The sequence below is a fragment of the Trachypithecus francoisi genome, unplaced genomic scaffold (genome assembly GCF_009764315.1).
Source record: "Trachypithecus francoisi isolate TF-2019V2 unplaced genomic scaffold, Tfra_2.0 Lachesis_group4, whole genome shotgun sequence".
In the NCBI taxonomy this organism is placed as follows: Eukaryota; Metazoa; Chordata; class Mammalia; order Primates; family Cercopithecidae; genus Trachypithecus; species Trachypithecus francoisi.
This window is the reverse complement of record NW_022681469.1, coordinates 51,094,212-51,109,641: the sequence shown is the minus strand read 5'-3', so window position 1 is coordinate 51,109,641 and position 15,430 is coordinate 51,094,212. Positions and strand designations below refer to the sequence as shown.

The 15,430-nt window shown below is 39.0% G+C and overlaps 1 protein-coding gene across 4 annotated transcripts in view; it reads right to left on the bottom strand.

The window, feature by feature from the left end:
• Window positions 1-14,224: 14,224 nt before the first annotated feature.
• The window catches only part of PNPLA8 (patatin like phospholipase domain containing 8), a 55,308-nt gene continuing 54,102 nt past the window's right edge, over window positions 14,225-15,430 (bottom strand). For all 4 annotated transcript variants that reach the window (XM_033194369.1, XM_033194366.1, XM_033194367.1 and 1 more), the window contains exon 10: window positions 14,225-15,261. In XM_033194369.1, coding sequence (XP_033050260.1) covers window positions 14,987-15,261 — 275 coding nt within the window. In that variant the 3' untranslated portion in view covers window positions 14,225-14,986. The remainder of the gene's footprint in view (window positions 15,262-15,430) is intronic.

Here is a 15,430-nt window from a genome sequence, read left to right as displayed (position 1 = left end):
TTACTCAGTCCCATCAGTGGTTCTTCTCACTCTGGTCCTTACCCAACTGCCATTCAGGTGGGTACCTTGCCCCTCTCAACGAATTGTCCAAATTTTCCTCTAAAATACCTTAAAAAAAAAAAAAGCTTCCACGAACCCCCTACTTGAAAGTCTGGGCTGGTGGGCTGGTTCACTATTGCCTACAAAGTGAATTCCACATCTCCTGGTGTGCCTCTTTACAATCTACTCCTAACTTATCTCTCCATTTTCCATAACCCTAAGCCTCTGCATGTGAGATTCCGCCTATGCAGGAGGAAGGAGAATGTTCGTTCATTTCCTTTTCATTTGGCAAACTCTTGTTCATCCTTCGGAGCCTTACCTGGTTGTTACCTCCTCTGTAAGGACTATTATAATAGTGCTGGTCACCTTTTAATGATCTGTTTGCATGTCTGACTCCACAAAATTTCACTTCTTTGACAATTTGTCTTATTTATTTTTGTGTAACCACATTTCTGTTTAATACAAATGAAGCCACAGATAACCATAATCAGTTCTCACTGCCTCATCATTTTCCCCTGTGTAAAGGACTTGGGGCCCCTCTGTTCCTTCCCCACTGCAGTACTTGCAGAGGTTGTCCTGCCTGTTCTTCCCATGTCCTTCTACCTCGTACTCTGGTTTTCCAAGATTGCCCCTCACCCCGGCCACTGTGAAACATTGATTTCTGGTCCACATTATTTTCCAGTGAATCCCATAGGGGAAACCTGTGAAGTGGGAAAATGACACCCTACTCTCTTCAGTTCTTGCCCTGGTTCTGTGTAATAATTTATCCCCTGGGTGCTGAAGCAACATTGCTTGTGTCTTCCTGTGTTACAATCTCATAAAGACCCTCCTTAAACAGCTCCTTGAACTTCTGCTTAGAATTGTTCTTTCTCTTCAGGCTGGAGTCCTGGTCCATGAAGCCAGGATGAGGCAGACAGTATTTGGTCCTGGTGAAGTCCGGGTTAGTCCTGATGCCTGGGAGACTACTTAGGCTATTGGGGGTTGCTGAAAGAATAAGGACGTAAATGGAATCTCTCTCTCTTTTTTTTTTCATGCAAGTGATGATTTCTCTAGTTATAGTTTCACTTATCTTTACAGGTGGAATAACAATACTTAATACATAAGGTTATTGTAAGAAAGCACTGGACAGTATCTAGGACATAATAGGTGCTCAGCAAATTCTAGTTTAAACAATATTTGATAAGATGTCTGTAATATAAATATATGCTTGAATAAAAAGTACAAAGCCAGAAGAGAGAAAGCTCTGGAGAAGATAGGAACCACAGTGATAGTATAAAACAAAAATTAAAATTAAGTAATTTGAGGCCTGGTGCGGTGGCTCATGCTTGTTATCTCAGCACTTTGGGAGGCTGAGGCGGGCGGATCACCTGAGGTCAGAGTTCGAAAGCAGCCTGGCCAACATGGTGAAACCCGGTCTCTACTAAAAATACAGAAATTAGCCACGTGTGATGGTGCATGCCTATAATCCCAGCCACTGGGAAGGCTGAGGCAGGAGAATCACTTGAACCTGGGAGGCAGAGGTTGCAGTGAACAGAGATCACGCCACTGCACTTCACCCTGGGACACAGAGTGAGACTCCATCTCAAAAAACAAACAAACAAAAAAATTAAGTAATTTTGATACTACGTAATAATTGTAATAATATAAAATTATTATATAGTTCTGATTTCCAGCTTATTACTTCAGCTGCACTGCAGCTCTACATTGCTGGTGATTCGTCTCCTGAGGGAATGAGCAACAGGAAGAACAAACTGAGGCTTCAAGAGGAGCTGAAATGAAGGGAGCATGGGAGGTGGGGATAGAAAAATGATCCACAATTACAAGGATGGCGGTATGGGCAAATAGACTTTCTAATGCAGTCTGTTTGATCTGCTTGGTGATGCATGAGGCTGTCTGATTTGGCTGCACTTTCCTGGTGATATCCACAACTCACCTCCTTACCCTAACTGCTTGCTGCTGTCCCTTTCCCATCCCTAAGCCTTATCCTCCCCCTATTACCATGCCTCACTCCAACCTCAAACCCAGCTGAGGACTGGGAATAAGGTGTGTGTCCTCATCATATAATAATAGAATTTTCCATATGCCTAGTACTGTCGTAAGCAATTTGCACTTATTAACTCATTTATTCTGACAAAAATCCCATTCAGTAGACACTATTATCATCCCCCTTTTAGAAAATAAGGCAAAAAAAAAAAAAAAAAGTTAAGTAACTTGCAGAGGTCACACAGCTATCTGCAGAGATGGGATTCAAGTCCCACATTATGATTCCAAAGTTAAGTCTTAACCAATCACTGTGCCATGCTGCCTATCAATGACAACACACCAAAAGTTTCATTGTTTTGACAGACACATCAGAATGTCACTGTGTTAAAACAGCTACATCAGAAAGTCATGGAGCCCCCCAGTGGTGCCTGCAGTGAATATGTTTTAGCCTTTCTCTTTTCCTCTTCTTCTGCAGTCCTGTCTCTTTTTCTCAGAGTTCTCCCTCCCCTCTTTTCATCTTCCACCTTTTTTTTTTTTTTAACGCCTTGCCTTATTTTCCATCTCAATTTTCTTAATCCACATCCATGCTGCAGGCCTCCCAGGGGAGGTAGTACCATTGGTCCTGTCCTAAAACCTAATGTTAAATTCAGCAAAACCTAACATGGACCCAGCAATGCTAGTAATGAGTGTGTTGCCTTGCTGTAAAATGAAAGAATTGGGCTAAGTGAGCACAAAAATTCTTTTTCAGCTGTGTCATTTTTTGATTTTGGTGATAACCAAGAGCATTTTTTTTTTTTGGTTCCTCTAGTAAAACTCAGATAAAAACTGGCTGAATTCTAGTAAGAATGGCTGATGCACTAAAAAAAAAAAAAAAAAAAAAAAAAAAAATTCCTATCATAGTATAACAGGTTGTTTGCTAGAAGAGTGGCTTATACCAGTATCATCATTATCTTAATATAATAGGTTATGGATGGGCAACATTCATTAGATTTCTGACAGGCATGTGGGAAATGTAGGTATTTTTGTTTGTTTGTTTGTTTGTTTTGTTTTTTGAGATAGCATCCCACTGTGTCCCCCAGGCTGAAGTGCAGTGGTGTGATCTTGGCTCACTGCAACCTCCGCCTTCTGGGTTTAAGTGATCCTCCTGTCTCAGCCTCCCGAGTAGCTGCAAATGTAGTAATTTTTAAAGCCCTTCTATTTGAAAGGGTATTATAACCCAATATTGTCCAAAAGCAGAGTTGTTATAATGGGAGGCTTTCTAAACTGGTTCCCAGTGACATTCTCCTCCTGGTATTCTTCCTTATGTGTAATCTCCGCCCCTTGAGACTAGACCTAGTGACTCCATTCTAACTATCAGAATATGGCAAATGTAGTGCGATGTCACTTCTTATGTTGGGTTACAAATCACTCTGGTTTCTATCTTGCTGTCTTGCTCTTTTGCTTGCTTGCTTGCTTGCTTGGAGGGAAGCCCGCTACCATGTTGTAAGCTGCCATATGGAGAGGAGAGGCTCTCATGGCAAGGAACTGAGGAGATCCTGTGGTCAACAGCCTGTGAGGAACTGAGGCTCTCAGTCCATCAGCCGAAAAGCATCTGAATCTTGCCACAGCTTTATGAATGAACTCGAAAGCAGATATGGTGCTGGATAAAGAAGCAATTGTCAGAGAGATGAGACATCAGTATGACTTGACCAAAGTTAACCTCAGCAGCTCTTAGCGCCATACCCCAGGTCACACTGAGCTCCTAGAGCCAGGTCTGGGTTGACCGTTCACTGTACTCTACCCAGAGCTGGTCCTTTTTCTTCTTGGATGCCAGTGACAGTCTCAGCTGGCCCATACCTCTTGCAGCCTCACAGTGGGTGATTATTACTCACTATGGATTAGGATATGTGCCTATGTATTTGTAATATATAAATAATGGGATATGCAGTTTCATACGTCACCTGACCAGTAAGCAATGGACAGTTTCCACAGATGCGAAACACCAATTGCTCTCCCATGCTTCTCCTCACCATCTGCCACACCGCCGCAGAATTCTATTTGCCACTCTGGTGCCATTTGGGCACGTGTCAAACAGAAACCAGAAATTTGAAACCCAATCATTGCCTGATGCTTAGCAACACAGCATCCCTACACCTATTGAAAAGATGTAATGCTTAAGCAGTTGGAGGAAAATGTGACCTTAGTGGCGGCTATATGTGGATTTCTTCTCTGGGAGCTTATGAGTCACTAAGATCTTCTGCTTGGCTCAACCCACGTTGAGCCATGCTTGGGGAACCAAGTTGGAAAGAGGAGGAACATTTTCAGCGATAATAACTATGTTCCTGTAGCCAACTTCTCCATCTGTTCTTACAGTTTCTGTCTATAAGAATGTACAAAGGTTCTGCTGCATAGATTTAAGACTAGCCAAGGTCAGTGTGCAATCAGCCATTGCAGATGAGGTCATCAAGGACAGGGAATTGCAGCTCTGGAAAACAGAGATGCTGAGAAACACTCGGATATGTGCCCTTCATTTCTGGCTTAAGGGGGAACAGACAACAGGTACAATGAAGAGGAATTCACTGTGGAGGGAAGAAAGGAAGCGGCTTTAGAAATAATACTCTTGAGTATAAATGAATGGTCTACTCAGAAGCTTTCTTATTTGGCTGTTTTGTTGCATTTTAAAACAGAAAAGCGATCTTAGATTAATGCACACTGACATTGTACTTCTGTTTATGTTTTATTTTAAGCATCAATTTAAATTTTACTTTAAGTTTTTCAATATATTTTTGAAATTGTGGTAAAATACACATAACAAAAAATCTTCCATCTTGGCTCATGCCTGTAATACCAGCACTTTGGGAGGCTGAGGTGGGTGGATCACAAAGTCAAGTGTTTGAGACCAGCCTGACCAACACGGTGAAACCCCGTCTCTACTAAAAATACAAAAATTAGCTGGGCGTGGTGGCACATGCCTGTAATCCCAGCTACTCCAGAGGCTGAGACAGGAGAATCGCTTGAACCCGGGAGGCGGAGGTTGCAGTGAGCCGAGATTGCGCCACTGCACTCCAGCCTGGGCGACAGAACAAGACTGTCTCCAAAAAAAACAAAAAACAAAAAAAACTTCCATCTTAACCATTTGTAAGTGTACAGTTTAGTTGTGTTGAGTCTATTCACATTGTTATGCAATCATCACTACGTTTTATCTCCAGGAATCTTTTTATCTTGTGAAATTGAAACTCTATACCCACTAAACAACAAACTCCACATTCCCCTTTTCCTTTAGGCTCTAGTAACTACCAATCTACTTTCTCTATGGATTTGACTACTCTAAGTACCTCATATAAGTGGAATAATACTGTATTTGTCTTTCTGTGACAAGTTTATTTCACTTAGCATGATGTCCTCAAGGTTCATCCATGTTGTAGCATGTGTCAGAATTTCCTTTCTATTTAATAATACTCTATCATACACATATATCACACTTTGTTTATCCATTCTTCTGTTGATGGACACTTAATTGCTTTCACCTTTTGGCTCTCATGAATAATGCTATTATGAACATGGGGTTATGAATATCTTTCTGAGATCTTGCTTTCAATTTTTGGGAATATATACTCGAGGTAAGACTGCTAGATCATATGGTTATTCTAATTTTGTTTAGGAACCACCATATTGTTTTTCATAGTGGCTGCACCATTTTACATTGCACACCAACTGTGCACAAGGGTTCCAAATTCTCCACATCCTCGCCAACATTTAATATTTTGTTTTGTTTTTGGAGAGTAGCCATCCTAATAGATGCAAGGTATTGAAATATTTTTAAATGTCAAAAATTCACAAAATACAAGCAAATTCAGTATTTTAGAAAGCCCTGTTCTACCCTGGACCCTATGCTTTAAGAAAGCCCTGTTCTGACCCTCCTAGAGGTAATGCTACCATCTCCTCCTTCTAGAACATATCTGGGTACCTAGGATCCAAGAATTCTGTAGGGACTTGGAAAAGCCCCTTCCCCACATAACAGACAGTGGGCTGCTCTGCTGGTATACACAACAGGAAGCCTCATAGACAGCTGATGCAAGGGTGTGGGGATGGTTTGCAGGATATTGATATAACTTGCTTGTGGGTTGGAAAGTTCACTCAAGTTTGCTTGAAGCTTTTGAAAGTTAAGGACTAAGTCGGGTGGGCCATGGACTGGCTGTTTCCATGTCACCATATTCCAACACAGAATTCTGAAGAGTCTAAGAATTCTAAATTCAAACCTGGACTTCCAGGTCTTTATGATTATATGTTTGTCAAGATAAGACAAAAAATATACCTTTTAAATATTTAACACAAAACTTGTTACCTCCCATGGGCTCTGTTGAGGGACTTTAGAGAAACTAGATACAAAACTGGACAACAATGAAACCCATTGAGTTCCATTTGTGCCATGGTTTGAATGGTCCCCCAAACTTCATGTCTTGGAAATAGTTCCCAATGCAATGGGAGAGGGGTGCAAATGGGGGGTATCTAGGTCATGAGGGCTCTGCCCTCATAAGGGAATGTAGTTATTGTGAGAGTAAGTTTGTTATAGCCCAATAAAAAGATTCAATCTGACAAAATGAAGATTCCAAATTAGAAGGAATCCTATGCAGCCATAAAAAAAAAAAAGAGATCATGTCTTTTGCGGGAACATGGATGGAGCTGGAGGCTATTATCCTTAGCAAACTAATGCAGGAACAGAAAACGAAATACCACATGTTATCACTTTATATAAGTGGGAGCTGAATGATGAGAACTTACGAACACAAAGACAGAAACAACAGACACTGGGGTCTACTTGATGGGGGAGGGTGGGAGGAGGGAGAGGAGCAGAAAAGATAGTTATTGGGTACTGGGCTTAATACCTCGGTGATGAAATAATCTGTACGACAAACCCATCTGCTATAGAATTAGCAGATGTTGGTCAAAAAGATTATTCAAAGCTCATTCTCAGGCAAAAGAAACCTTTTATTCTGTGCCCAGAAGGCCCATACTGAGTCCGTGTATGACACCAAACAGTATGAATGAAATTTACCTTACGCATTAGGTGAAAGGAAATGTGCGATTTCTATTGTTTAGAAGGTCTCCCAGCTCATACTCAGGAAAAAGGTCCCAGTTGTGATACTACTTACCAGCACAAGGGAGAAGCCCCATTTTGTATCTTAAAAATAAATTCTTTCAAAAAGTACATTTTAAAGCATTTTCATTTCTCCCATTTCCCTATAATTGTGTAAGGCAGATGATTCAGTTAAGCCTAACTTAAGAAAAATATTAAGGACTTATAATGTATCTATAATAGCAGCATGCTACAAGCTGTGAGGTATTTCTAAGCAGCATATGGCAAGTTGAGTTGGGAATGCATAATATAGTTAAATAAAACAAAGAAAACTATGCAATTTCAATTATTTACTGCCCAATGAGGACTTTCCCTCCTTCTGCTCTCAAACTTCAGAAAAAAGCAAATACAGTAGTTTCAGATGTATGTTTTAATATTGAAATTGTGACTTTTGCAGGTGTTTTCAAATGATTGCAAGGCTTAACATTCTGGTGCATACAAGATATATATATATATATATATATATATATATATATATATATATATTTTTTTTTTTTTTTTTTTTTTTTTTTTTTGAGACGGAATCTCGCTCTGTCGCCCAGGCTGGAGTGCTGTGGCCGGATCTCAGCTCACTGCAAGCTCCGCCTCCCGGGTTTACGCCATTCTCCTGCCTCAGCCTCCCGAGTAGCTGGGACTACAGGCGCCCGCCACCTCGCCCAGCTAGTTTTTTGTATATTTTTTTTTAGTAGAGACGGGGTTTCACCGTGTTAGCCAGGATGGTCTCGATCTCCTGACCTCGTGATCCGCCCGTCTCGGCCTCCCAAAGTGCTGGGATTACAGGCTTGAGCCACCGCGCCCGGCCATATATATATTTTTTTTTAAGTAACTTTTTGGTTGTGAAAATTACTCAAAAGAGGGTTGGAGTTGAGCTCTTATTCTCACTTGAGCTTGATTACGCTTGTGATGAACCAGATGTCGCAGTTCTTTCCTGGGTGCTATTGCAGACACATACCAGATTACGACATAGCTACTTTCCCATGCTCAAAAAAAGAGAATGGTTAAAAAACTATATTACAGAATTCTATACTATCTAAACTTCATCAAGACCTTTGAAGTATGTATATTCTTGTTACACTCTATATGCATATAAAAACCAGATATTTGCATTATATACTAACATCGTCTAAAGTTCTACCACTTCTACAGTTTTTGAGTGTCAGCTTTGGGCATTTTTTTTCACATAATTCAACATAGGAAATGGAAGCATAAGGGCATGTTTAGATGTGTGTGGATTAACTGCATCCTGATACCAAACGTGTTCATTCAAAACTAGCAAAATAACAGCACCTGTGATTTACAAGACTGGGGTTTCAATGATTAAAAAATAGAAAAAAAAATTGTAGTTGTAAATAACTCTTAATTCTACTGGCATTATTTTCAAAAACTTGTGTTCTCAAGACCAATCTGAAAGGCAGAGTGTGGTATAAACTACACTGACTTTGTTTACCTTTTTCAATTTGAAAAACTTTTGATTAAGAATTCCCTAGGGTGTTCATAATTACCATAAATACAAAAGCACAATGACTGTTCTCCTACAACATTTTCAAAAATGTGATCCAAATGTACAAAACAGAATGAAAGACACTTGCTTTTTCAAGATTCCTACAGGTGAATGTGTATTCATATAGATGACACAGAACTTGCCACAAGACGTTTGGTGGCTTCTTTTTTTCCTTTTTAGTATTATGTTGCTTGGTCAAGGTATGGACTATTTTTAATTGCATTCACGTTCTTTTAAAATTACTTTGATAGCCAATTTAATTAAAATACTACTTTTAATACTTTTATAGACCAAGGGATGTTGGGCATACTGTGCAATATAAGATGATATAACTTTCTTTTCTTCTCAGATAATTGGACAGAATTTTGGATTGTTGTTAATCACTTTATCTTTTACAAACATAGTCAGTAGTAGTGTCTGCTATAAGAAAGAATGCCACCCTACTCACAGGAGCAAAGACATGGAATCAACCTAAATGCCCACCAATGACAGACTGGATAAATAAAAACGTGGTACATACACACCATGGAATACTATGCAGCCTAAAAGAGAACGGGATCATGTCTTTTGTGGGAACATGGATGGAGCTGGAGGCTATTATCCTTAGCAAACTAATCCAGGAACAGAAAACCACATTATCACTTCTAAGTGGGAGCTAAATGATGAGAACTTATGAACACAAAGAAGGAAACAACAGACACTTAGAGTCTACTTGATAGGGAAGGGTGGGAGGAGGGAGAGGAAGAGAAAAGATAAATTATTGGGTACTGGCCTTAATACCAGGGTGATGAAATAATCTGTACAAGAAACCCACGTGACATGAGTTTAGCTATGTAACAAAGCCTTCAAATGTACCCCCACACCTAAAAGTTAAAAAAAAAAGAGCACTACCAAGTAGCACTTGTTAACTATTTTATATTCTATTAGATGGGTACATTATCTTGGTTTGATCTATGAAAATTGCCTAAGTAGTACACATCAATTATTTAAATGTGATGTAGATTACATTACAATATCTGAAAGGATATTAAAGTATTTGTAAGTCTAGAAAATTTTTGAAAGATTGCTATATAGACATGTCAATGATATGGTTTATGATTTCCCATTGATATTGAGGAAGCAGTCAAGAAATATGATTTTTCTCACTATCATCTCAGTGTTACTATATGAAATAGGAATAATGATGATACCTGCCTCTTAAGGTTGTTAAGATAAATGGCAATAAATGTTAGCTACAACTATTACTGGAACATTCAACCATTTTGGACCATATAACCTGTTGCTATTCAATCAGACTGAAGTCCTTAAAATACCATCTCAAAATTTATATTGTTCAGAGGCAAGGAATGAATCTATATTACGAATGTTAAAGATTTTTATCACGAAGATAAGTTAACGTTACAGTCAATACTTTATTTTTATCAAAATAATTATCCAAGCTAATAATGCATATCTGTGAAGTGTAATGAATTTCAATCCACTCGCATCAAGCTGAATAAAGGTTATAATAAACAAAGCAATCAGTGTGACTTCTGAGAGAGACATTTATCAAAGCCTTGGACCAACACAGCCAACAGTTTAGCCCAGGGACATCTGTACTCTATGAATCTTTTTTGGATGGTAGATAGCTCCTGCCAGGAACAGAACAAACTGTTTTTTTAAATGTGATCCCCTCCTTCCTATTTCCTAGTCAGGGAAGAGTAATTGCCATAGATTTGTTCCAAAAAAGTGAGATTAAGTGAACAGTTTGATTGTATTTAAACTTGGCAAAAAAAAAAAAAAAAAAAAAAAGGAAAAGGAGGAGCAATGAATGCAAAAATAATTCAGTTGGGATTGATCTGGAATGGAATTTTACAAATAGTTTATGCACTGTAACTGGGCAAAGTATACCTTCAATTTCTCATGGAAGAAATTCATTACTTGCATTTTATGGATGAGTAGATCAGTTTCTAAAAGGGAGAAATGTTGGTATTTTGGGTGGAAGAATTATTCATTACGAGGGGCTGTCCAATGCCCACTGCATCCCATTTATTTATTATCTGTCTCCTGGAGTACTAAATGCTGGTGATTCCCCCAGACAATCTCCCTTCTCCCCACTCCCAGATTTGCAAACTTCCCAGGAGATGGGTAAGATCACTGTGTTATTAAATGAAGAGATAAAGAGGAGTATTCACATAATTTGATGTTGTAATAATTTTTTTCCAAAAAAAAAAAAAAAACCCTCTGAAGTTATGAAGACTGAGAGGACATTTACTGAGAAAAGTACATTTCTTCACTGATTAAACCCCAAATTTCACAGATTCAGTTTAGTAAACTGGATTTGAAGTCACTTCAAAACATTCCAGGAAAGGACATTCCAGGAAAGAGAGATAGGAAGAGTTCTGGCTAAGACAATGGACTGGTCCTAGCTCTATCGCTCTCTAGCTGTAATTATCTTGGGCAACGTTTTCTAACAAAAGGATAATACTGCTATTCACCTTGTAGGCTTATTGTGACAATTTAATGTAACCTGCTGAGCTCAGTTCCTGGTACTCAGCAAGCACTCAAATGTTATCTATGTTCTAGTCACATTATTGGCACAGACGCTTGTGAAATATTCAAAAGTGTGACTAGGACCATTTCTAGGGCATAGCTGGTTATGTACAATTCTGAACTTCAAACTTCAGAGGTCCTAGCTACCCCGGTAATCAGCAGCTCAGCTGTTACTAGTTGCTGGGGGAAAAAAGCTCAAAGGGAGCCCCTCCCTTCTACCACCAAAACAAAGTTGTGAGATTCCCCTTTATGCCCTCAGACTGCATACTTTTGTGACTCCTTTTCCCCTCAAAAGATTCCTTTCAGGCCGGGCTCAGTGGCTCACGACTGTAATCACAGCACTTTGGGAGGGTGAGGCAGGCAGATCACCTGAGATTGGGAGTTCGAGACCAGCCTCACCAACATGGAGAAACCCCGTTTCTATTAATACAAAAAAATCAGCCAGGTGTGGTGGCCCTAGGTACTCGGAATCCCAGCTACTCGGAAGGCTGAGGCAGGAGTATCGCTTGAACCCGGGAGGCGGAAGTTGCACTTAGCCGAGATCATGCCATTGCACTCCAGCCTGGGCAAGAAGAGCAAAACTCCATCTCAAAAAAAAAAAAAAAAAAAAAATATGGCTTAGGAGGAAGTAGTGCATAGTGTAATTATAACCCAGGCCCGGCTCTCTCCACCCTCTAGGGGAAATCCCATCTAGCCCAAATGCCTCTAGGGACAACTCTATCTGAAGTACTTTTTTTTTTTTTTTTTTTTTGTGAGACTGTGTCCCACTCTGTCGCCCAGGCTGGAGTGCAGTGGTGCGTGGTGCGATCTCGGATCACTGCAACCTCCGCCTCCCAGGTTCAAGCAATTATCCTGCATCAGCCTCCCGAGTAGCTGGGATTACAGAAGCATGCCCAACTAATTTTTTTTTTTTTCTTTTTTTGAGATAGTTTCGCTTTTTTTGCCCAGGCTGCAGTGCAATAGCGTGATCTCGGCTCGCTGCAATCTCTGCCTCCCAGGTTCAAGCGATTCTCCTGCCTTAGCATCCTGAGTAGTTGGGATTATAGGCACCCGCCAGCACACCCAGCTGATTTTTTTGTATTTTTAGTAGAGACAGAGTTTCACCATGTTGGTCAGGCTGGTCTCAAACTCCTTACCTCAGGTGATCCACCCATCTCAGCCTCCCAAAGTGCTGGGATTACAGGCGTGAGCCACCGTGCCCGGCCTAATTTTTGTATTTTTAGTAGAGATGAGGTTTCACCATGCTGGTCAGGCTGGTCTCCAACTCCTGACCTCAAGTGATCTGCCTGCCTGTGCCTCCAAAAGCGCTGGGATTACAGGTGTGAGCCACTGTCCCTGGCCGTGAAGTACTATTTTTAATAAAGAATAGTATCTGCAACAAGAATGGAACTGAAATATTACCAGTACACCATTTACTATAGAAATAGACTTCTGAGACACTCAGGAAAACCTGAGCATTAAAACAATTTTTATTCTATATTTTGAAGATATGAGTTGAGGAATTTTTTATATTTATAAAATAGACCATTCTTCCTGTTTGCCTTTTTGAAAAGGGCAAATATTTTACCTGTATAAGACTGAAAATTCTTTTTCACATCTCTTCCTATTGCTGTTCTGTATTATTTGCAGAATTTACTTTTTGGGTTCCTTTGGATAACGCAAGCACTGGCCTTGTTAGAAAATGAGGGTTATCTCAGGTGAATTACAGTTCTTCAGATAACCAGTTTCAAGTACAAATGAGGACAAGAACGGCTGAAAACTGGTGCACCACACAACTGGGTTTGCCTTTTGTCTGAGAGTGAAAAGAGCTACAGAAATAGGGATGGCAAGGCGCATATATAGGAGCCATGCTACATGGCTTATATTAGGTGTCAGTACAAAAAAGACTGAGTTGTATACATGGGAAACTTAAAAAAAGAAAAAAAGAAAAAAAAAGAAGCCATGGCCAGAGTTCACTTGTGTAATGCATTATTTAAGAAAGAAATAAGTCAAGCACAAATAAGGGAAATAGTTAACTTCAGCTTTAAAACAGATGAACTACATCAGTTTAGGACTAGACTGACCTTATGATGAGGTGCAAATATGTAAATATGCATAAATATTACTTTACTGTACTTGAAATTTGCTTTATTACGAAGAATTCCCAGAAATATTCTGATTTCCAATTTTGTATTTTTCTTCCATTTACAAGTTCTTAGCTGCATAAAGTTTATATAACTCAGATGTTAGAAAATTTTACAGCTAGCTTTCCTCAGTTTACAAATGGGATACGCAAAGTCTACAGACATTTGTCTTCCTTGATCAAGGTCACAAACAGAAGGGTTCTTGCAGCAAAGACAGGATTAGCATCCAGACTCTCAACTCCACTCCTTAAAACACATCTCACAGCCTCTGTGAACTGACATTGCAAAGAAGCAATATGACTATCTGGGCAACCGGGTCTAGCTTTAGTTTATATGTCTAAAACAAGGGGCACTTACCTTTGTTTCATTTTTCTTGAGAAATCTAAATATTCCATGTAAGGATTTATGTGACAAATAGATACAACAAAGATGAATTTGTTTGGCATAAACAATGTTCCATGTAAGTGCATCTTATCAACTTCTGTGAAATCCAGACAGTTCAAAGGAGTTAAAAGAAAGGTAACTTCTTTTTTTTTTTTTTTTTTTGAGACAGAGTCTTGCTCTGTTGCCCAGGCTAGAGTGCACGGCGCTATCTCGGCTCACTGCAACCTCTGTCTCTTAGGTTCAAGCCATTCTCCTGCCTTAGCCTCTCGAGTAGCTGGGACTATAGTTGTGCGCCACCATGCCTGGCTAATATTTGTAATTTTATTAGAGATGGGGTTTCACCGTGTTGGCCAGGCTGGTCTTGGACTCCTGACGTCAGGTGATCTGCCTGCCTCGGCCTCCCAAAGTGCTGGGATTACAGGTGTGAGCTACCACGCCATGCCCTAACTTGTAACTTTTAAGCATACTGCTGCCAGGTGTATTCAAAGGCTAAAGGGGAGCTACATTATGAACAAAAATTAATTTTAAAATGACATTAGCCTTTTAACAGATTTAAATAGTTTATTTTTGTTAATGATAGGAATATTTTCTCAGTAAGTTCAAACCATTTTATAACAGGGAAGAATAAGCTAGTGTTAGATTTGGAAAAGTTAATACAGCATTATCTTGAAATTTTAGGGGTTAAAAAGTGGTTGACTGGAACTTCACTTTTTTTAACCAATGTTAAAATAAACATATTTGAATAGAAAACTGTATCTGGTTCTTTCATATTTCAAATGTAAAATACTTTAATAGAGAAAATTCCATTTTCTGCATCTATTTAGACGATATTACAATAAAGGCAGTGTGGATTGGAGAACGTAGCTAGTGAGACTAGGTAACGTAAATTTAAGAAGAAATTAGCTTTTCCATATGAAATAAAATCAATGATCACATAAATTTAACATGATTATGAGGACTAAAGTAAAAACACAAAGTACAATATAGCTTTCGGTTTCTTGTTCGGCACATATATTAATAAATTTTCAAACATCAAACAACACCAATATCTACTAAAACCAACTAGCACAGTAAGGTTACTAAAGCTTAGTTAATTACTAACATCTTAAAAGCCTAGTTCCCATATGAATTCTGTAACCAAAAATATTCTCTGTGCTGTGCAAGCTGGTCAAAGCACCATCTTTTTCAGGATTCTCCAGAATTCATAAGTATTTCAAAGTTAACTCATGTCGAATCCCACAATTCCTTATTGAATGTGGTGGATCTTCTGAACAGGGCTTCATTTATGAGACCATATGCATACACTCATCACAATTTTGAAAAGAATGGAAGGCCTTCATACATATCAGTTTTTAATTTTATCCAATCATTAATTTTCTGCAGAGTTGTTTTTTCTTGACTTAATATTTTTGCAACTTTTTTCATTTTTTGTTCATTTCTCTCTATGTATTTCAACCCTTCCAACTGCAGCTGATCCAGCTTTTCATTTCGACTTTCATCTAGAGGTATGTTTTCACACATTACAGGATTGAATCTAAAATAGGTGTCAGGAGGTAACAGGCCATCAAGCATTATATGGACTTCTGTTAAAGCAAAAAAGAAAAAGATGGGGGAGAAGAAAAGAGGGCATAAAGTAAGCAATGAACTGTTAACTTGTCTTTATTTAAAATTATCTTCTTTTTAGGCACATTACAAAGATTCACTAATTTCATTATTCAAACTAACAGTACAAGTAATCCATAGTAATGGGTA